Raw genomic sequence first — 23,640 nt, forward strand, 5'->3', positions numbered from 1 at the left:
AATGACTATAAATCTGTAGGTTTTGCGATATGTTTTTAACCTGAAATGTTTGTTAAAAATTTTAAATCTTAGACTTTTTTTGTTGTTGTTGCAAGAAACAGAAGCAAAAGGGGAAAAAAACATTGTAAATTCTGATTCAGTTTTATTTCTAAATGTGGTCAAATCTCTTTAACTGAACATATTTTTTTCTTGATAGATCATTAGGGTCAAATTAATCTGTCACTCCCTGCACACTTAAAACTATCCACCTGCGTATATATGCTAATGAGGACACTTGAAACTTAAGAATACAGCCTATGCATTAACCTCGCTTTCTTTTAGTTTACTAATTTGCATTAAAGGTGCATTATTATAAACATAAAACTGCAGTGCTACTTACTGGTATAAAACAAACTACACACTGCCTTGTCTAAGGGTTAAGATAATGGCACTGAAGTTACAAAAAAATGTGTTAATAATGACTCATTGTGAAAATGCTACATTTAATACCTTTAAGCTGCTACTCTGTCCTGTTGGTTAGTTCAATACCTACCTGCGTTTGAAGGTGAGAACAACTCCAAGAAGGATGATGATGAACATAAGAATCCCAGCAATCACGCCAGCCATTTTAACTGTGCTGTCCACCTGTTTCTCTGGCTCCATAGCATCAGAGTCCTGCGTTGATGCACCTAAAAGCACACATATGCACACACAAACAAACAGGTATGCAGATAGTCACATTGGTAGGGAACCTTAAACATATTTGCTTGGCATATACATTCACACAGAAATGCTAATGTGCGGATGGACATATTCATTTGCATACAGCATTGGAAGTTCAATACGGTGAGCAGGTCTTGCAGGCACACACATTCACTCACACCATTGTGGTCAGAAGTTTACACAAACTCATCATGAGCCGTCAATTAATCATTTGGGGCTATTATTCTTTGAACTGTTCATTTTTTAAGTGTGTGTTTAACTGCAGATAATAAGTTCACCAGTTTAAGCATCTACATGGAAGAAAAAGTTATTTAGATGTGCCACTACTTTGCCAAGGTGCGGAAAAAGACACAGCTGTCTTGGAAATCAGTTAGGATGTTCAGAAACAGCACAGGAATCAAGGTTCAAACCAGCCATGAAAAACTGCTCAGATGTCACAACCCACAGTGAAGCTAGTCACTCTGTTGGATGGACTGAGAGACTGTTGACCAAGAAATAAGCCCCTGTTCAAAAATTGAGACATTCAAGCTCAATTGAAATTTGTAGCCAACACAAACAAGCCAATTGTCTTCTGGAGAAACATTTTTTGTCAGATAAGATTGCACTGTTGGCAATAATGAAAGAGGTATTTTTTGGAGGCTTTCAACCCTAATAACACTTTACCAGTTGTCATGCAAGGTGGTGGTAGCATTATGCTCTTGAGTGGTTTTGCCTCATGATGAGTGTATGTAAACTTCTGACCACTACTAGATCTATACGTATACAAAGACATCTTTATTGATGGACCCATATATCTAGATATAAAATGTGTACACAGTCGTACATATGCTCAAAGACAAAACATATATATGTTGGCAATGAAGGAATACTGGAAACACTGTATCCCAAGGTGAAGATAAATTCTTAACACTGCATCCACATTAAAAGAGAATATAACCCATAAAACCATGGTAACAAAACACAAAAAGAAAAAAGTAATAGGCATTGGTTGAAATGTGATCATTTTTGTTCAAAAATGAAAATTTAAAGGAGAAATTTGAAATTTAGCATTATTTGACAATATTAGACAAGAATTTGTAATGACAAAGCTCACACTAAAATGTGTGAATTTTAAGTATGTCATTTTGAAAGCAAACATATTATTTTCACAAATGTTTATATTTCATTTTAGAACAAAATGATTAGACATACTTTGAGTGATAACTTTTAAAAGGCTTTGTGTTCTTAAAAAGTAATAAATCATAAACAATGGCATACAACCATACACAGTGTAATGAAGATGACAAACAGTGGATGAAGAAAGCATTTCATAGGCAAAAAAAGTGGTGCTTCATGAACTGTTAATAATCAATAACTAATTACTCTCAAATTTACTACCCTTTCTGAGTGTATATAAAATATATTTGGCTTCACACATACCATTCATACAGAATGGTATGTAATATGAGTTACAGCTTAACCATAGTTTCCATTAATGATAATACCACTGAATCTGATCAACACTGATGTCACAGAAGGTCACAGAGAGGCCAATGAAGTGTGTTAAAGGCATATAAAGAAAATTTCTTCTGATGTTTCATTCATATATATGAAATTTATATCTAGAATTTATTTTGTAAAATGTTTTCAAATACCGTCTGTGCTGAACCACAGAAATATCTAAAAAAAACAAAACAAACAAAAAAAAACTGCTTAGTGTTTTTGGTCTGTCCTTTAAGACAGTGACATAAATGCACTCTCATTGTCAGTGCTTTTCTCAACTGGTAACTGGTTGCTAAAAATTATAATAGTCAAAGATAAGTTCCTATGATATTTTGTATAGAAACCAAAAAGTAACTGTCAATAACTTTCAACAGACTGAATGTCAAAAGGTAAAATCAGACATAAAACAAAGGACTGGTAAAATGTATTACTTAAAAACTGACAGTTCATAATAAAAAATACACTGGAAAGACAAAGACAAGAATCCCCAAGCTTGTGATCGTGCACATGGATGCCCCTGTCCTCGTGGAGACATATGCCAAACAGATTCTTGTTATAACCTTGATAGACAAAGACAGCCGATTAATAAAGTAATACTGCTGCGTAGGAGTTCAGTTTAATCCCCCGTCTCTCTCATCTTCGCCCCCTCTGCAATAACAACACAAGGTTGGCAGTGGAATGCACTGAGCTAACGGCTTAAGCACCTAACCTTGGCACACTCAGTAATAGCTGCTGCAGTCCTCAATTGCCGTGGTGAGGAGATGTTCTTTTAAAAACCCCGAATGCCTTCAATGACAACATATTCTCAGTCTTTATAGCTCAATCATTGACAGTCTACCTGTCGTGTAGCTGTATCATCTTTGAAGAAAAAAAAGAAGAATGCATCAGTTATTCTCTGACAATTTATTGCTAAAAAGATTTCTTTGTGTAAGTTTAATAACGCATTACTATGTTCTGCTTTTTGAACACTTTGAGTTTTCAAAACTTGTACCCCATATCGGCAGATCTGTTTTATGAAGAAAAAAAATGAAGGGATTTTGAAGGTCTTATAAATACAACATTTCAAGACTGAATTGTGTTCGATCTACACCAGTGTTAGCATGCTAACCCCTAGTACGTCATGTGTAATACCGCCCCCACTTCAAGATGCAACACTGAGTTACAATACTGACGGGGTGGTTTATGCAACAAGCTAATACTGCTGACATAAACAACAGTTATTTAGGAAATTAAAGCATCTTGGGCAAAGAATAACATGCCCTTCCAGAGACAATAGTGTCCCCCTAAAAAGAAAGACAATTTTTTTATATTCCTTTCTTTTTGTTTTTGCTTCCTCTTAACATTTTTAATCTTATATACTAGATTTTTGACTTTTTTCTTCCCAGAGAAACAGAAAAATCATAAAGGCACAAAATGCAAAGTGTAATTTTAAAAGAGATGGACCTGTGATTATTTTTACACGTGTGCCACCCCAAGCAATCACTGTACAGAGGATAGTGGTTCTAAAAAGAAAAGGTGCTTTTCCAGATATTGGAAAGTTGCTTTTAAGAACTAAGGGACTTTGCAAGGACGTTTTACTTGAAATTGCTTTTAGTAATAATACAATGTAGTAATTTTTTAACGTTTTTAAATCTTTGTTGAGATTGTTCAATATTTTGGAAGTGTTTGTTATATTCACTATGTTGCATATGGCAATAATAATGAAGACATTAACAACATAATGTTGTGGATTTCAGCACATTCATTGTACTGTTAACGAATGAACTGTGAAATCTTACTTACTCTTTTATATCGAATGAACAACATCAGAAAATAGTGTTCATGGTACACTATCGAATGGCTTATAGCCCTGTAAACAGCAAAGGCTTAAGAGTTCAAGGTTCAACTTTTCTGTGTCTGTCAAGCACGTTATAGTTAAACGAAAGTCTTGAGCGATCATGCAAGAGACGAGTTCACACATTTCCCTGTAGTCTGTGCCCTGGTAATCACCCCACAGGTGTATCAAACCTCAATTTCCCCCCTGAGTGATCCACAATATGTATCACCTGACACATTTCAGTGTGACCCCATTTGTTCACACTTCACCAGCCCATGTGATGATTGGGTTCAACAGTTCATGATGTAACAGGAGAGGACCCCATCTGGTGATGAGTTCAGCTCCATTTAACATTGTGATTGGCCAGTTTGGGAGCCAATCAGGCACACTTAAACAGAGTTCTGACCAGGGCATAGAAGAAGTGATCTAATGTGACTTTGTCCATTACATGAGGGTAAAAGTTGAGATGAAGCAAATTGGAACAGCAAAATAAGACTAATTTCCAACTGGTGCAAATACAATATGGAGCAGACTATGGCCTCATTTATTTTTGTATTGTCAGTTTAAGGTAACAGGTGGCCTGTAAGTACATAAAATAGATGCATCCATCTTGCTTTCTTGCCACAGGTACTGGCAGGTGGTGTAGGTATTATTTTCTTGGCAGATACCAGGTTGCTAAAAAAGAGAGTTGGAACAGTGAAGAGCTTTGCATCATGTCATAGTGTGTGAATGTCCTCATCTTTTCACAAACTGTAACTTTCTATTAATGAGCATCCTAAAATGTGCACTACCTCAAAAAAGAAACAAAAGAAAGAAAGAAATCCGGAAATTCTCACATATACTTATGTCTGCAACCTGAATATTTACAACATTAAATCAGTCATCTGTGGTCTCATAGAGAATGGACTGAATTGAGCCTACATGGCGATGGCCACAGTAATTTTTTGTTATTATTATGTAATGTTAACTCAACAGAAAGACATGGAATATCAGAAAGAAAGATCCAACTGTTCTACCAGTAGCTGGATGGCTGTCTAGGTGCCTGAATTCACACCACCTAGTTTTCACAATAATAGGTTGTCAGGACTATACTGTAAGGTTTGGAAAGGGGTTACTGTGGTAACACTAACACAAAGCATAAATACTTTAGATCGTGTATATAGGGTAAATTGCTGCAAAAGTGATATATCTTAAAAGCTATTGGAAACAACGAACCTTTTAATTGGAAGAACATTCAATTAGAAAAGAAGAATGAACTGAACATTTTGGTGCACAGTTATTGAAGTACTGGAAAAATATGATTCAATGTTTTCCTCAACAGAAGCCATGCTAAAATATATAAACTATAGTGCAGAACTAAATATACGCACCTATACTGTCAAATACTGTCAGAAATTCCTAAAAATATCTACAGGGTGAGAATTACTTCACAAAAACTTTAAATATGAACTTGAGCGAAAATAAATAATTGGCTCGGGATAAAATATAAAAAATAAAAGGATGTCATGGAATATTTTAATTTATAAAAGTTGACTTCTGTATTAACGCAGAATGGAGTAAAGACAGAAAACATTAAAGGGAACCGCTTCAATGTTTGCCACTGTAATTGTGACAACACTGGGTTGGTGATGATACTGATTACTTCCAAAAGGCATTAATCCCTTGAATATCTTGTGTTCCTGAATGCACATAGGATGTGTAAGTGTGCACACGTGCAACTGGGTATAATGTTTTTTGAGGGTGTTTTTTTCCCCCCATTTATACCATTTCCCCCCTTTTTTTATTTCCCCTACTTGGAGAACATGATAAAATTATCAGGGAGGAATTACGAGTAAAACCTGAGATATTAAAAACATAATCTCATCCAAATGGAGAGAAGATTGATTCTCCTAGCTTCCAACGCACTCCTGCACCCCTGAATGGCATATTAAATGGTTCTTTTCAGCGTGGATGTGTGTATGTGTGTCAGGTGCAGATCACTGTTTGAAGGTGGGTGTATTTTGTGTGTCTTCACAAATGTACTTTTCTTTGTGTGTTTGAGTGGCATGGATCACTGTGCATGTGCACTGAGTTTGACTTACTTGTTCACGTTATAGGATATCGGTTGTCTAACACACTTAAATGGAAAGTTGAACAGAGTATAATGGGAATTTGCTGCAATATTTTTGTTTGATTAAAAAAATATATATAGGTGATGCAGGGTGTTACAGTATGTAGGCTTTACTGGTGCATGTATAAATGCAAAAATATCTTAAATGACCTGAAGGTTTAGTTTTCCGGTACTGTTTTGTCAGCAGCTGCAGGGCTTATCCTCTGTGGATTAGTGTTACCATGGCTGAGTACGTTTAACAGGATTACTAATCTGAACTATGCTACCACAGCGCTCCATGTCAGTGTTTGCATGTATACTTTTAAATCTGCCTTTTGCTGCGTTTCTGAACATTTAGGTCCATGTTTGTGTATATGTAACTATATCTGCATATCGTTAGCTTCATAGCATAAGTGCCTAAGTCATTTTTTGGTCAAATTGAGATTTTTGCCTAACTTTACTCCCCTACCACTGCTGCATCATCCTGTCCGTCTGTTTTCCGAAAACACAAAAAAATGACTTAGGCACTTATGCTATGAAGCTAACGATATGTAACAAGTTACCTCTGCGTGAATGGATCTACCTGCATTACTTTGGAAATGTGTCTCTGTCCAGTTTTGTGTATGTATATACTGAATGTATCTGTGGCCCAATGGTACCTCGGTTAAGATAGCTGTCTCTGTGAACATTAACAATGGTAGTGATTAGCCATTAGCTCTGTCTTACAGACACACACACACATATGCCAGTTTCCACTGATGTTAAATAAAGCAGGATACTGTTTACTAAATACTTAAATCACGTTCTGAGTGATTGTATGCATGTGTGTATTTCTGGACTTATGATTTATGACATCTTTATGAGACAGGTCATGAGCTCTATGTACGATTTATTGTGGTTCTATATTGTAATGGTTTACACATTCGATTGACAAGTGAAAGGTTGCAAGTTTGATTCCAGCTGTAGACAAGCGTAAAACTGCCAAATCAAACATGTGGTGCTACTTGCTGTGGTGGCCAGCTGAAGTATCACCACATGTTTGATTTGGCAGAATAGAAGATAATACATCTTCTAGTAATAGAAGACATTAGATTAATGTGTGCCAAGGTAAAGGCTGAAGTGATTTTCATGTCAGATGCAGTTGCTGAAATCTTACAGGTACAAAGAAAAAAAAAATTCTTTCAAGAACCTGATCCTTCAAGCTTGTTAAAGAAAACAAATTAAACTAGAATTTTAAAAAAGTGATAAATCACGTAACACTAGCTCATTCTCAGTGACTTGCAAAGCATTAAAGCAAAAATTGAGAAAAAAACTTTTTTTTTTTTATAAATTGATCTACGTGTCACAGAGTGAAATAACTATTTCATCCCCTATGACCCAGTCAGAATTCTGGCTCCAACAGCCTATGTGCCTATGTGTCACACAGATAGCAAACCAGTCAATCTGTCACTCTTACTCCTGATCTCAACTCCTTATTTGTATAAATCACACCAATATTTTTCTTCCATTCCAATCTCACCTGACCACCATGGGCAAGAACAAAGACCTGTTTAAGGACATCAGGGGCAAGATTGTAGACATACACGATTATTAATCTTTTATTTAATCCTGGAAAAAATCTCACTGAGAGTAAAAATCTAATTTCCAAAAGAGACCTGGCACAAGGCTAGAATGGCCAACAAGACCATCAGCAAGAAGCTTGGTCTTGGTGTAACTGATCGGAAATGGAAAAACTATAAAATGACCATCAGCTGCCCTTGGTCTGCAGCTCTATGGAAGATCTTGCAGTTCTCAGCATTGCGTATTTTGTTCTCCCTTCCTTTCCACTCTGTTCCTCTCTCTACTTTTACTGTCTCCCTCCCCGGATGCTGATGACATCTTTCCAAAGAGCCTTCTAAGATTTATGCAGGGGCAGGTGAAAACTCACTGGAGCAGGTGGAAAATTCAAGCCAGAGACAGAAGGGCGGATTTAGCATAATACAACAATTCACAACAATGTCTTTCTGGTGAAGAGGTAAGCAAGTACGCCTGTCTGCATGCACAATGCTACAGTAAGAAGAGGGAAAAAATCTTTAGAGTCAGTCTCTGACTTTTGTCATGTCTCTTTCTCAGTGTTTCATGTTCCTCCAGGCCTTTTTTTTTCTTGACAAAAAAAAAGTCCACTATCCACCCACCCCATTTTTTGTTTCTGTCAGGTCTAAATGCAGTTGAAGCCTGCACGCTCACTGTGCAGCCTGAAAAGAACTTCATCCATTCCTTATGGTATTGTGCCATAAATGTCACATCATCCCTAGATACTTACCTACAAATGCTCCTTATGAGAATTTTTTTTAAACATTCTGACTCAATGTGCTGCAAATTCAGACAGAAAACTGACTGACGAAGCAGCAACAAGTAAGCACTTGGCAATGATGGAAAAACAGCAGCAGTTACAAATAAAAGTATGTTTGTTTGTCTGAGGTAGTTGGGTTCAACGACAAGCATAATTCAGACACGACTCCCTCAAAATGTTACTTTTACAGTGTTCTCATGCACACCCATATCACACAAACACATGCACACACATACTCAGATAGCAAGCCACATGTTGCGTCAGTATTGCACAGTGTCTGTGTGAGTTACAACACGACTCTGAACACCACCAATTATAATCGACCTCAGGACTAATGGGAATGGGAATTAAAACTGACATATAATACCAATGTGTGAATGACAAGGGGTGGGTTTGATGCTCCTATGAGCCATGGTAGCTGAGAACATGCTGGGCATTCAAACCCTGCCAGTGTAAAAGTCCCACCTATCAATGTATACCTTCTGGTTTATTTTGCCCTCGGTAAGCAAAAACGTATGAAATTAATTTCTATTTTACAAAAAAAAAAAAGAAAAAACAAAAACAACAGTGTTTTGGCTAAGAGGTACAAAAGCTTTTTTCAAATTGCAGGCTGTCTTTTAGTTCTGCATTACTAATATGTGACGTGAATGATGCAATCCACAACCATGGCTGAGAGACATGCATGCACAGAGTAGCAATGGTATTTATCTGCTTCACGTGGTGGGCTGCATATGAAGTCACTGTCAGTGAATTATTTATTTTATTTATTTAACTGATTTGTTCTCAGCCATATTGACAGTTTATCACAGTGGTCTCTTATGTATTTGCCACAGCAACTGAACAAATACAGCTTTAAGTGAGAGTTTATTTGTACACATGAAGAGAGACTGCAGAGTATTCTTTCTGGAAGACGCAAGTAAGTAATTGCAAGTATGTTATATTATTACTACTTAAAAAAAGGTTTGTGAGTATAAGGAATATAATAAGTGGACAAATTTTACGTTCCATATAGACACAGCTTTAGATAAATAAGTCGAGTCGTTTAGCATTTCTCGAGCAGGATAGATTAATAAAGTGTGACTTCTACTAAGTGGAGTACAAAGAAAGAGAAAAAGCTGCATTTTATGCACCACTTTTTCAATTTAGGATGTCTGCCTAAATGGTCCTCTGAATATGATATTAAATATAATACATGAATTGCTACATTGCAAAAGTAAGTTCAGTTTTAAAACGATGTGGTTTTTAATGTACCCAGAGATCTTCTGCATTCATATAAATATAATCAGTTTTTATTCAATTGAGAATTTTATTTGTTTATAGTTTCAGACTTGTGCATGATATGCATAATTCTTTCTGCGAGAGCTTGCAAACTGAATTTCCCCCAGGACAATAAGTGTTATGGTATTCTTGTGCAATAAACTCATAGTCTTGACAAATAAGTGTGACAGCAGTTTATAATAATGCTTTTTGCTGACTGCTTCCCTGTTGTGTCCACATTGTTAAAGTCAACATTTTGACTGTTGTATCACTCAATGACATTCATATTCTACTGTCACATCTCTGAATTGGAAAAACAAATACTAAGAGGATTAGAATTGCTATGGTTTTGACACAATTTAATAAACAATGTTTAGCTGCTGTGTATTTATTACAGATGGATGATTGGATTTCAAAGAACTGTGCTGGTAATATTATTATTTTGTGTTTGTCATTGAAAATTTACTTGAGTATTCCACAGTAACCAGCTCTGTCGATTTAAGGTTGTTCACTGCACTAAATACACTAATAGCAGTAAACAGCTGACAAAACACATTACTGAACTATAATTCTTCCAGTGTCTAATAACTAACTAATAGGAGATATCTTCTTTTTCAGAAGTTAATATACAGTAATTGTGTCACATTCAAAGGCTGGATCTCTCACTAAAGAATTACACACATTTATTCAGCCTTGGTGGCAAAGCTCCAAAACTTGACATGGTTGACAAATTCAGAAATGAATTTCTTTTCTTTCCAAATACAAGGATACAAATCATATGAGACATAAATTAACATAATGGTTCTGCTGAAACCACACCATGCTCTGTTTGGTGGCTTTTGCATATTAATTGATGTTTTGACCACTTAGTTGTTATTATTCAACATTTTTAGTACTCTGCTAGGTGTTTGAGCATGTAGTACAACTGAATTAAGCATCTTCACTGATTTGATATTATACAACAAATGTCATGGACCTATATACGAAGGCTTTAGAATAAGCAAAGAGGTGGATATTGTGGATGAGAGAACTGTCAAAGATTATCAAATGAAAATTGTTACCATCCCTTTTTTCAATCAGATAATCATACTTGCAAAAATGGAAACTATACTTTCAGAATAGTATATGCATTGTTAATAAAGTTGGGGGAACAGGGGAAAAAAACCCTTGTATTTATTTATAGTCTAGTCAATTTTCTTTTTAATATTAAACTATACTTTATTAAAGAATAAAAGATAAAAAAAAACAAAGTCTACAATCAGCTTAATGGTGCAACAGCTGCGCTACTGACCATGCACACAAGCAGCATGGTTTCACTTAAGTGTATGTGTGAAAAATGTGTGTGTATGTGTGCATGCAAGACAGAGAGGACGTTCAAGCACAGCCAGCAACGCTTGAAGCAGAGCAGACATGCAAACAAATGTATTAAGATGGTGATGAGAAGGAAAGATAACGCCAAAAAATTAACAAAGGGAAGAAAAAAGGGAGGGTGTAGGGCAGGGGACAACCAAAATGAAACAGTGTTTGCGTCGTGTTTATGGTTGTACTGTGACATAACATTGGGAAGAAAATATTCTGCCTATAAAGCAATAATCACCTTCGCTTGGGATGACTAGAATGTACGGCGTTGTTATTTGTCCCCTACCTATTACCACTAAGGCCAAGGGTCGCACGTCCCCGCCGGAAAGCATGAGAAAGAAAGGGAAGAGAGAAAACAAACAACAACAAAAAAGGAAAAGAAAGAAGAAAAAGTCTAAGAAAAAAAGATGTATAGTTGTCTTTCTTCAATTCATCAAGTTTTAGATCTCCCTGGTTTTCAATTGCACAATCTGTCTTGGAGGAGAGAAACTGCAGTGGTGAGAGATAGCACTAGAACCATGAGATCAATACCACTCAGCTGGGATATGACTGGTCTTATTTCTAGGAAATAACCCTCAATGAGCATCTTGACTGGCCCATTACCAGGAAAAGGCCAGAAAGAGGTGATGCTGGTGAGGATGTTTATTACAAAGTAGTTGTCAGTGAATGCAGATATGGTGTTGGCGGTTATCACTGGAGCTTGTTATGTCTGTTAGCCTGGTTTGAAGGGTTAATAAAAACAGGGGAGTGGGAAATGTAAGACGGAAGAAACAAAGTGATGGTTAAAAGAAAATAAATTATGAACTTTGTGGCATGGGAAAGTTGGTGGAGAGACCAATTTTGGCATCTGACTCTAGTTAATACTTTCCTTTATACAGCATTCTAATACAAATACTGTAAAACTACTAAAAGTTTAATGGTAGAATATTTGTTTTGGAAGAGTAAAACTGAGGCAGGTATGCGGCTCTAGTTGTCCCTCCTTTTGTTCTCAGAAGTCACTTGAGCTATTATTGCTTTGTTACCTTTAAATGCTTAATAGCTCACAATGTGGTAGATTAAGGCCTTACAATTTTATTTTTTGCAGTTCAGAAACAACAGAAAGAAAGCAAGTGATGTCTCGTACTTATTGTAAATATGCAATAGTGCATGATAAGTGCACATATATTGGATATTAGGTAATGCAGCAAACATAATCATAATTATTTGCAAAATCAGCCATCTGCATTGCCTCAGAACACCAAATAACAGCATATTAATGATACTTCATGTATAAAAATCTTCTTTTTTTTTGGATTACATATAATTTCACATACTCAAAATAGATTTGTATTATTTTTAAATATATGAAAGACGGCCACAAAGTTAAAAGCATGTCTTTTTCCAAGCACACATACATGCAGACAGACAGCGCAGTGTTTAGACACTGTAGACATCCTACCAGAGTACATCTCACTCAAAAAAGAAAAGAAAAAAATGAAAATGGATTAAAAAGAAAAAGAATGGTAAAAAAGATAAGAATGTTCATAAAAGAGCAATAAATGTTTTATGTAGACAAAAAAATAATAAGAGAGTTAGAGATACAGAAACAGACAAAGGAGATGTGGAAAAATCAAATCAATGCCTGATGCAGATGAAAAACTAAAACAGATAAAGGAGACGAGGTGAGAGAAAAAATCAATAGCAAGCTGAAAAGCTTTTAAAGCATATTGCCTGGCACATAAATGGGTGTATTTGCCAGAGATGAGCAGCAAATAAAAATGGGAGACATGGGGAAAGCAAAACAGAAGAAGATGAAATGGGTTTTGGAGCTAACACTTTAGCCTTCATTCACTGGGTTTAATGAAGGTGGTCAATTGGTATTATAATGGCCCCAATGTTCCACTTTATACCCTTTATACCGCGAATACAATTTGAACATTGAACATTGATGACCAACATGGATGTGGTGTGAGATGCAAAAAGAATAGCATGATGGAGGAAAGTCACAGAAAAGGTGAGTGTGAAAAGGGCTATAAGGATAGAAGAGATGGAGAGAGAATGCTATGCGACAAAATCATGCAAGATAACGTGGATGTGGTATAGGTTTGCCCGGGCTGATGGTTGTGAGTTCACCTTTTCCAGAATAGTGTGCAATCTTCTCATCTTGGCTGATACACTTGTAGCCCAACACAATTCTAGGGGATCGTGTATTCACACCATTTTTTCTTTAAAATGAACTACTAACAAATTTCAAATTAAAATTACAAATATCTTATCATAATTATTGTGCATGTTGACTACCAATGGAAGGGTGCTCATACCTTTGTTAGCCAAGCGGACACAGTTGATTTTGGTTTCCTGTGGAGAGAGACAGACAGGTTAACTAATTACCTTGTGGTAAAATATACAGTTAATTTTTCAGATACTAGTGTTTTGAATCATGAGGGTAAGGCTTTGTTGAACACATAGGAAAATGGTGGAAAACCCTTTGAAATCTGACTTTTTTCTGAGTATTCTCCAAGGCATAAGTCAAGTTTCGTTTGTTGCAGTATTGAAAAATCATTGGCACTATTCTGTACAGAATGATCAATGGACTGGTTCTTATTTAGCACTTTTATACTATACACCTGAGCACTCAAAGTGCTTTATACAACATGCCTCATTCGCCCATTTTTACAAGCACTTTTTTCTATGCTTAGGTGCTTTCTATCTAACAAGCACTCCAAATATCTTGGCCAAGGATATTTGGCATGTAGGCAGGAGGAGCCAAGGATCAAACCACCCACCTTCCAATTAGTAGACAACCTACTCTACCTCCTGAGCTACACCCACCCCCAAAAACAGAGCAGACAACAATGATTGCAGAGACAGAGACATTAAGTCAGACAAAGCTTGAAAAAGAAAAGCTGAGCTATAGTTGGGCTGTAAACTGGCCTCCAGATACACAGCAACTGTGGTCAAGCTAAAACAACATAAATGCCGCATGTATCAGCCATCCGATGACATTGGCAGGCATTGAGATCAGCTGATGTCCAGAGGCTGCAGTATATCTTGAATTGCAAGCTCAGCACCATGTTTTAGAAAACTTTTAGAAAACGTTGAAACAACTGACAAAGAAAAGTGTTAAACAGGAACCAGAAAATCAATCAGGAATCATGCTTTGGAAATTTGTCCACAACAGTTTTAAAAAATGTATTTAAATCATAGTTAACAGACTAAAACAAGGTACCCTCTTTAATATATGGGTTACTGCATACAGTAACCACTTGCCTGACAGTGCATATATTGCATACACCACGTAATCATTGGTCTTAATCATCAGTAAGATCACAAAACCATGCCACTGGCTTCTCATTTTGTCCAAACACACATGATTGATTCGAATGATTTTCCACACATCATATATAAATAAGTGAAAAAAGTACAAAAGTACCTTCATTGGTATTAAACACTCATTTTTCTAAGCATTGTGATGGCCCTAAGCTTTGGCCAGGGCCTACTGTATTTTCCCCTTTGCCCCTCTGTGTTGTCTTCTAGGTTCCTAGTAAGTGGAGTTAATTAGTGTAACTGGGAGCACTTGGCTAGTCTTGCTTGAGCATTTAAGAGTTGTCTGTCTCAGGTTTGACTTTCTTACATCAGTCCTCGGGTTACAGAAGCCTATTGTTGTTGAATATTAAGAACTGGAATAAAGCTGCAGATTAATATTTTGATCTCACAAATGGGTCAACAGACTCACAGAGTCATCAGGGGCAGTCATCATTCCCATAAGATGGGCATAAGTAGAAGAACATCAATTATTTAAGTCTATATGCAGCGGAACTGTGTGCAGTAGTGCTTGCAGAGCAGAGGGTTTGGGCAGAGGGTTTGAGGGATAGTAAGATGCTTATATTCAGTGTTTGATACAGTGACAGCCAGTAAGGACTTGGATATGATCTGTGAGATTCTATCAGTTAATTCATGCTTAAATGAACAGGGCAAAAGTACAACATGGGTACCAGCACACACAAGAATTAATAGCAATAAAAAGGAAGACAAACAAGGTAGATATTCAAATCAAACCATCCAAGTCAGGGAAAAACAGAGCGGGGAAATAAACTGGCAAAAAAATTGGGATGGTGGAAGTAAAGGGAGTCAGTCATACATGATACAAAGAAAGGTAGGATAGATAAGGAGCTAGGGCACTAACGAGAAACGTGTGATAATCAGCAGACTTTCAGTTGTACGCAGTCATTTAAATGGGACACTTTTTATTATGGGGAAAAATCCAACTAACTATAGTAATGTGAAACTTGATATTTGTTTGTTTGGCTTGGGCTTGGCCATTTTGGTTTGTTAGGTTTTACACTACAAAACACCACATTCATTAATTAATTAATTGCCTTTGGTAAACTTTTGTCCAAATTATGTCTCTCCCATTATTTGTCATAGCTCTTGAGCCAGATGACAACAGAATGTACTGAAGGAATACTCTTATATGATTCTCCAATGAGTTTAAATGTGACCCTATAAAAAATACATACATAGTACAATATAAAACTACAGTATACATGTCTTGATATTTACAGAAAATAAGGCAGAAGATGTCTCTCAGCCTCTGTCTTTTAAACCAGCACGTTTCATTCCTTTGCTGCCCGTGCCTTTTCCTCTTTTATGATGTGCTGTCATCAGTGCGTGCACCTATCTCACCCACTTGGCCTCTTTCATGTATTGGCCCATTTGTCTTCATCAAATACAAAGACTACAGCAGCTACCAACACGGAAATGTATTACCTCAGTATTAAAATCAGTCCTAATGCACAGGCTTCTGTACACTCATTTTCATTTTAATTGTGCCATTTTGGGTCTTACTTAGATTACTGTAAACGGTCTTCCTGTAGGAAGAAACAAAATAATTTAAGAAGAAGAGATGCTTTGCAAAGCCTAAAATTAAGCTAATTTCTGTGCTTAAATACAGAAGAAAAACTCTTTCTTCAAGGTTGCTCTTAGCAGTGGAGTTCAAAAGCAAACAAAAAGCCCACCGCACTGAATGTGACAAGTTTTAATTCATAAACACTCCAAAACATAACTAACAAAGTTAAACATAAGAGAACAAATGGTAGCAGCCTGCACCTCATCTGACCCCTACTCAAAAACATCATTTATATATTCCACTAGATTGGCTTTTTAGATTTAATTATGTGGCCAGGGGCCAAAAGTAAGTCCAGCTCTATTCAAACTACAGTTTGGTATTTGAGGATTTAACACCATTAACTTATATTGTTCATTTTATTGTCATGTTAACGAAGATTTATGAAAGGATACATGCAAGCAAATGATAGATCCTATGAGCATCTTCAAACACACCTGCTTCTACTAAATCTCTGTCTGCTTTCCATCTGTCCATCTGTCTGTCTGAATAATGACTCTCTCAATCCCTGGCTGTTCAACTGCTTTATTGTCTTATTTATCCGTTTCCCTCATTTGTCTCTGTGCATAATTTGACTGAAGGAACCTGTAGAAAACTGAGAGTGAATGTATGATAAGAGTCACATGTACACACATGGCTTTCAAGAGCAATTAATGTACTCTTCAGTTAATATGTAAAATAGAGGGCAAGAAAAACTGATTCGTAAGACTGAAAAAAGGGATTTCACCAGGCCAATACGTGTGTGCTAATGACAAAAATCATGCCACTTGCTATTTCTAAAAAAAATGGATGCTGTATCTACTAGAGACTGAACAAATTCCTCAGTGGGGGAAAACAAGATGAGACTTGTTTTTGAAGATATTTTGATTCATGCTACGGGACACTAAACTTGTCAAAACATAATTTCATTTATATAGAATATAATGAATACTGAATTTACAGCTGCGTCGCAGCAATGCTCAACATAAAATATTCACAAAGGTAACATAACTTTGTACTTGCAACACATTAACATGGCTCCTCAAAACATGAGCTCAATGCTGCTCATTTCTAGGATACTGTAATTACACCACAAAAATATATTAGTAGTACTGCTACTGACTACCAAGATTCTAGTATTGTGTGACCCCTTTATTTGCTTGGCATATGAGTTATTATGTTTTTGAAGGTTTGCAACTTACAAGGACACATGTGAGAACCTACACATACCTATTGCCTTGCACTTTAGAAGGATGTATATGTAAGGGAACTAACAGGCTATAGGAACCACTTCTGCTTTAACCTGAGGTACACACAGGCCAGACTGGTTCCCAAAAGTTTGCACCTTGGGTCTGCAGACAAGGGACAGTAAAAGCATAAGACGAAGTATAAGAAATAACCATCCAAAAACACTACTTCTAAGGCTTCAAAAGTCAATGGGTGACATCCTGGGGGTTTCAAACATCGTTTTTTTAACTGTCTGATTAGGCCTAAAAAGTAACAAATGTTTCAAAATACTTTCTTCCATATGCCTATTCCTCTAAGAGTGAAATGTATCATATGAATGGACATGAGGACCAATGAATTGTGTTTCTTTATAAACTGACCCTATTGTACCCATTTATGGTCCATTTAGAGGCGTGGTTGTTCTGGATTCACAGTCACTGTGAACAGAAACACGGCCTCCACTTGGCTCATGCTAATGGACTAAGCCTCAGGGGGTTATAAGAAGCGAAGCTAATAAATATAAGGATTTATTGCCCTGACTCTATACAGAGCATTTGGAGACCAGAAGGGGGTTGAGGTGTTTACAATGGAGACACAGCATTCATTTCTGTGTGTGTAGTAGTTAACGTTGTAGAGCCTGACAGGAATACTAAAAGTGTAAGAGAGATGCAGCTGCTGTGTGGGTGAGCTCTCTCTCCATCCATCTATCGTTCCATCTTTGCCAGTCCTTTTTCCCCCAATTCAATCACAGTTGGTTGGCTCAGTGTTCTAACCGACTGGTAGGATTTTCAATCATGTATGTTTTTTGTGTGACTTCTGGATACTGTGATTAGCTGTTGGAGTTCCCAGGCAACCCCATGTAGCCAGGGTAACAACTTTAAAAAAAAAATAAAAATGTTACCCTGTCTTTGACACTTTGTTTCTTTTTTTGTTTTTTTCCTGAAGCTCATTCTTTTACCAAAAACTCTTGATACTCAGACGAGCAGGCAAACACATGGGCATGAACTGCTCATGCACAGTATATACTTCCATTGTTTAATTTGAAAAATGGCTGTTTAATGAATAGAATCTTAATAAGTCTATCACAAATGCAAACTTAGACAAATGTACGTGCAAAAATTCCTACACACTTACCCACAAGCCAAACGTACGAAAGTGTGTGAGCCTTAGTCATACACCAGCACACAGAAAAAATGCATTTAGGGATTTCTGAGTCATCTGAGTGCATCTTGATTGACACTGACTGTCAGTTGGTAAAATCTTCCTCTGTCTCTCTCCTACACTCTCCAAAAACTGCACTCTGAGGCTTGCTTGGTGCGTGTGCGTGTGTGACGTTGATTGTCAGAGCATCTTGGCCAACCCCTGAGGCTTTTTACTTGTCAAGAAAGGTGTCTGGCTGCATTTCTCACACTGCAGAAGGGCATGTTTTTCCATGTTTGTCACACTTTCCTTTTGTTTTGTGCCATTTCCCACCCCATTTCTCCTTGCATTCTACTTCCTTCTCCTTTACCATTTTCTTCAAATACTTCCACCTTCCCCGACTCCAGAATCTCCAAAATCCTTCACCTCCTTTTGTCCTCCCATGAATTTCTTCCAAATTTCCCATCCTGTTTTTTATCCATTTTATCCACAGATCATTTTATGTATGTTGACAAGTAAATCTTGGTTAGACCTTTCTCAGTCGCCCTTCTTTAAACCTATTACTTCAGGTAGCTCTGTGTATATTATCTTTCAGACACATTTAATCTTTTTTCAGACTTTTGTCCTGCTTCTATATTAAAAAATTAACATCACTAGGTGTGATCTTTCAACCTTTCTAAACCTCTCCTTAATCTCTTTAATTACTTTTCATTTGCAACTAGAAACTTTAATATATTGTTGGCTGGTATTTGCTCAGAGGCAACGTGCATACTCAATTAATAAAATACCCACTTAAGGATTGCATTTGGGTCATAGGGAGGTAATCAAAATGGATAACCGTGCTCACATTCTCGTTTCTGCTTGTGTACATCTTTAAAAAGAAAACTTGGTTAAGTATAGATTGCAGTTTTGGTTAAATGCTAATGAACACACTGGGTCAAAAGTATTTTTTTCCAGTAACCAAACTCATGACAGTTCTGCTCATATCAGTTTTTATCTTTATTGACTTCCATCTTTGCCTCTAGTATTATATCTTGTTTAATGTCTCTTTTACTCTTTTTAGATTGCTATTACCCCTCCCACAATTCTCTCTCTTTCCCTACTCCCAAACCACTCTTGCTCTTACTTCTCTTACTTATTGCCCTAGGCATTTATTCTTGTGTGTGTATGGGTGGGTGGGCGACGCGTGTGCTTGTGTGGCATCGCACAACATGGAGACGTCGAGATTGCCTAGTAGCTTTAGTGTGCAGAGCTAACTGGCACAGTGACAGGAGATGAGAGACTGGCATCAGACTGATGTTACCTCTGGGAGAATCAAGCCCAAAAGAAAGCAGGGAAACAGGTGGTTGCTGAAGAGAAGGAGGAAAAGCAGTGGGGATAAGGGAGTGAGCAACAGATGAGCATGAAGGGTTAAATCAGAGAAAACATTTGTCATAAGCATAGAGGAAGTCAGATGGAGATGGAGAGAATTTAGGAAAGGGAGGTAGAAGATTAAAAAAAGAATTTGATTGTTTTTATTAGATGAAAGAGAAAAAAAACAGCAGTGAGCAATGAAGAGATGGAGAGTGGGTGGATTGAGAGAACAATTTCTTCTAAATGTCCTCAAGAGACATGGTAGAAAAAAAAGAAGGAAAACGATTGCGGATAGACATTCTCCTTGATAGACAGGTGGAGCTCAGAGGGGGAGAAAAAAGTAGTAGGATTATCCAAGGCAGGCAGAGAATGAGAAACAGACTTTCATCCATGGGATCAAACTACGACAAATGAGCCAAGTCCTCTAAAATGTAAATGAGGAGTTTCTTTCCAATATGAGACATCTACTGCTGCAGAAAAAAAGTGACACCTACACTACGAAATGACTGACAGCAAAGAAATTAAACAAATCACAGGACTTTGTGAGGACTACAGATAACTTAAATCCTTGATTGACAAACTATCACTTTCACATATTATTACTAAATGCAATTTACAGAATACATTAAATAAATACTGACTGTCTTCTTTCTGCACCAATGTGGCTCTGCAGTCATTTCAGAGCGGATGAAAATGTCCACAGTGAATCTGCTGGCTAGTTTAATCTGAGTAGCAAGCATGGCTCCAAAAAAAATAACAACTGACTCAAGACCTGGATTTTTGTGTGTGTGTCTGATGTCTGTCTGCACATGACCCTGTGTGCGTGGGTGTGTGAGAAAGGTGATGTGCCCTTCAAAAAGTCCAGTTGAGTTCAACCTATTTTCATTCACCGTGTTCAGGAGTCCTGTGTCCTATATGTAATGTATGTTGTGGAACAATATGATTACTCTTGCCACTTTAGGATTTCACTGTTATCCACATTAATAATTATCTTTGGAGGTTTTGACTCCTTGATTTTACTCACCTCAGATCCCTGAAATATACTGCATGTAACCCTGGTTAGTTAAAAAGAGACTGTTGCACAGCAATGCAGTCACAAAACATCAAAGATTTGTGCCTGAAATTAAAATGTTTTAATTCATTTCATTTTTAATTGTATGATGCCAAATCACAACAAAAGTCGACTCATGTATTATATAGTGTATGTAGTAATGTAGTAATAACGACTGACTTTTCCTTTTGACATGTAACTCAAATGGTTTGATCAGACTGCAGTAAAGTCCATCATTTTAAATCTTACTTATTTAACATTTATCTGACATTTTTCTGTCTGGGAAAGTAAAATCGATAGACAACTCTGGTTGTTGCAATCACTTGAAATTTAAAAGAGAAGTATAATCAGGTAAAAAACCAAAAATCATGCTTTATGAACACGTGTCTATTTCTATGCCTGATTTCCTTATCAAATCATCTTGTTTAAGGCGACTACACAGGTGCGCTTGCATTTTTATTTCTGTTTTAACCACTAAGCACCCACACAATGCAATCATCTAAACAAACCTGAAACTGATTGGATTGACTGAAATCCAATCAAATAAGGAAGTCCGATTTGACTGGATTTGGGGTCTGTACATACAGGTGTGCAAAGCACACACGATACACAAAAGTGGGGCACACGAGCGAGTATTCACACTTTTAAATTAATACTCATCTGCTCACAGTCACACTTGTTCAGTCATGCAAGAATTCCCCCCCTACACACACCCGCTTGCACACAGCCTTTCTCCATATGACTGCATTGTGGGAAATCTGCTTTCTGGAGGAGGATATTACATCACGACAGTCAGCCAGCTCACCCGGCTTCGCTCTCCAAACTGAGTTACCGTGGTTACGGCGTTGGAAAATTAAAATAACCCCCACAGGAGTTCAGAGTATTATGGAAATTCAAAAGCCAAGTTGAAGTTGTGAATGAGTTATGAGAAGGACACGGGTGGCGGGAGGTGGGCGAGGTGTTGTTGTATTCGCAGACAGTATAATTACCAGACAAAAAGGGCAGCAAACAGACATCAACAGCTGAATGCTAGGAGTGGGGATTCCCAGAGGGAGTTGTAATTGTGTTCTTTTATATTAATTATTTATTTATTCTGATAAGCAAACACATAACCTTCAGTATATTAAACTACAGGCTTGAGAAGTCACACAAGATGCCCTTGCATAACTCTGTCTCCAAATGTATTCTAACTTCAATCACTTGCTGTCACATTAATGACTTAGGAACAGAATTGTTGGCCCTTTTTTTAAATAATCTGCTGAGATTGAGAAATAATATTTTTGTTTTTACTTTTGCTTTTGCTTGCCAAAGAATGGTTTTAAAGTTGCTGTTTTTTAAAATTATTTTTTATGACAAATAAAAATAAGATAATCCTGGTAAAGCTTCATATCAAATTTGTTACACCATGTGTTGTGCGCCTCAAAAGTCACTATTATTCCCATCATTAATGACATGACAATAAACCCAAAATGTAAACTAATCTAATTTGTAATTACTTTTAAATTAAATCTAATTTGGCCAAATGGGAAATATGAACATGCCACTTCTTGTTACAATGGGTACTTCTGGAGAGTTGAGACTCACCCCATTGGCTCTGCTCATTGCCTGGTAGTAGATGCTGTAGCTCTTGGCAGGTGACAGCGGAGGATTCCAGAAACCACCATAGCTCTTGTTGTCCCCCACAGTGAAGGGCTGTACCACCGTGAGGCTGGACGGTGGTAATTCAGCAGCAATGTAATAGGGTGAGTCCAAGATGGAGGCATTGCGGAAGCTCACTGGGACAGAAAAACACTCGGGGGCTTCAGAAGCGGCACGGCGGGTCTTGGACTTGCGCACCTCCTTCACAACAAGCTGGTAGGAGCTGGAAAAATAAATGATGTCTTTAAAAGTAGTGTCTTATGTTGTTTACTGAAACAGGAACAAATCTACTTATCACTAGCTAAAGCAATACTTATGAGGAGATGGTTTACGTGGCAACGATGACAGCCAGAATTTTTGAAAAGAATAAAAAAATAATCACAATAAACTGACAATATTTCAACTGTTATTTGTCCAGTTAATACAGTAGAGACAGACTTTGTTTTGAAATAGGGACATAACACATAAAACTGACAACTCTACTTCAACTTTACTATCCCCAGTAGCTCCCAGAGTGCTTTAAATTCATTATTACAATAAAAGCATTAGCAGAAGACGCCCGAGGTCTGCTATGAGGGGGAAAAAAATTCACAAAATCCCAAACTAACCATTAAAAAGGCGTATAATTTGTTACAAGGGTCACTTATTTCTGAACGACAGATATACTTTAGAAGCTAAACTTCAAACAAAGTTCCTGGCAAATCATTTCCTGTGCTGATTCAGCACCCCAGTACAGCTTAAAGGAAGAAAATACGTTTGTGTGTGTGTGTGTGTGTGTGTGTGTGTGTAAGAGAACGGTGAGGGTAGAAATGAATGGATCTTTTTCAAAGTCCAAAAGTGTCTCCTCTTGCCTTATATTCTTTATGTGTACATCAATAGCACGTGTGTGTGTACATGCTCTCTAACAGGTGCGCATTTACCTGTATGTGCTTTGGCAGGTGTGCTTGTGCTTGTGTGTATTTTAACACATGTGTAGTGGCGTGTTTATATACTTGAATGAACATCTATCTTTGTGCAGTGGAGCTGCTTTCATGTGTATGTGTGTTTCCATTACACTCTGAGAGGCTTCATGAATGGCTGAGGGCTCCTTTAGCGGTCAGGACAAACGCAGCGGCCCTCCGCAATTACCTCCGTCCTCCACGCCAAGAACTCACTTCACAATTATACGCAATTAGGGAAATGTATGTTTCTGTGAAGGGGGCCGCGGCCAATTATCCCCTGTTCCCGTTTGGCAGCTTTCATAAAAGATAATTGCTGATGACCAAAGATGAGTCCCTCTCTCTCTCCCTTACTGTCACTCTCTTTGCTGTTTCTGCCTTTCTGGTAAAAT

At 37.2% G+C, this 23,640-nt stretch overlaps 1 protein-coding gene across 11 annotated transcripts in view; it reads right to left on the reverse strand.

The window, feature by feature from the left end:
• Positions 1-23,640, reverse strand: part of ptprt (protein tyrosine phosphatase receptor type T) — a 226,045-nt gene that overhangs the window by 93,905 nt on the left and 108,500 nt on the right. For 7 of the 11 annotated variants that reach the window (XM_040004209.1, XM_040004190.1, XM_040004172.1 and 4 more), the window contains exons 12-15: positions 22,257-22,533; positions 13,338-13,374; positions 11,276-11,332; positions 533-668 (exon numbers count right to left, since the gene is read on the reverse strand). In XM_040004209.1, coding sequence (XP_039860143.1) covers positions 533-668; positions 11,276-11,332; positions 13,338-13,374; positions 22,257-22,533 — 507 coding nt within the window. The remainder of the gene's footprint in view (positions 1-532; positions 669-11,275; positions 11,333-13,337; positions 13,375-22,256; positions 22,534-23,640) is intronic. The other 4 variants (XM_040004228.1, XM_040004222.1, XM_040004204.1 and 1 more) reach the window with 3 other exon arrangements.

This window comes from Simochromis diagramma, unplaced genomic scaffold (genome assembly GCF_900408965.1).
Source record: "Simochromis diagramma unplaced genomic scaffold, fSimDia1.1 OVJJ01000320.1, whole genome shotgun sequence".
NCBI lineage: Eukaryota > Metazoa > Chordata > Actinopteri > Cichliformes > Cichlidae > Simochromis > Simochromis diagramma.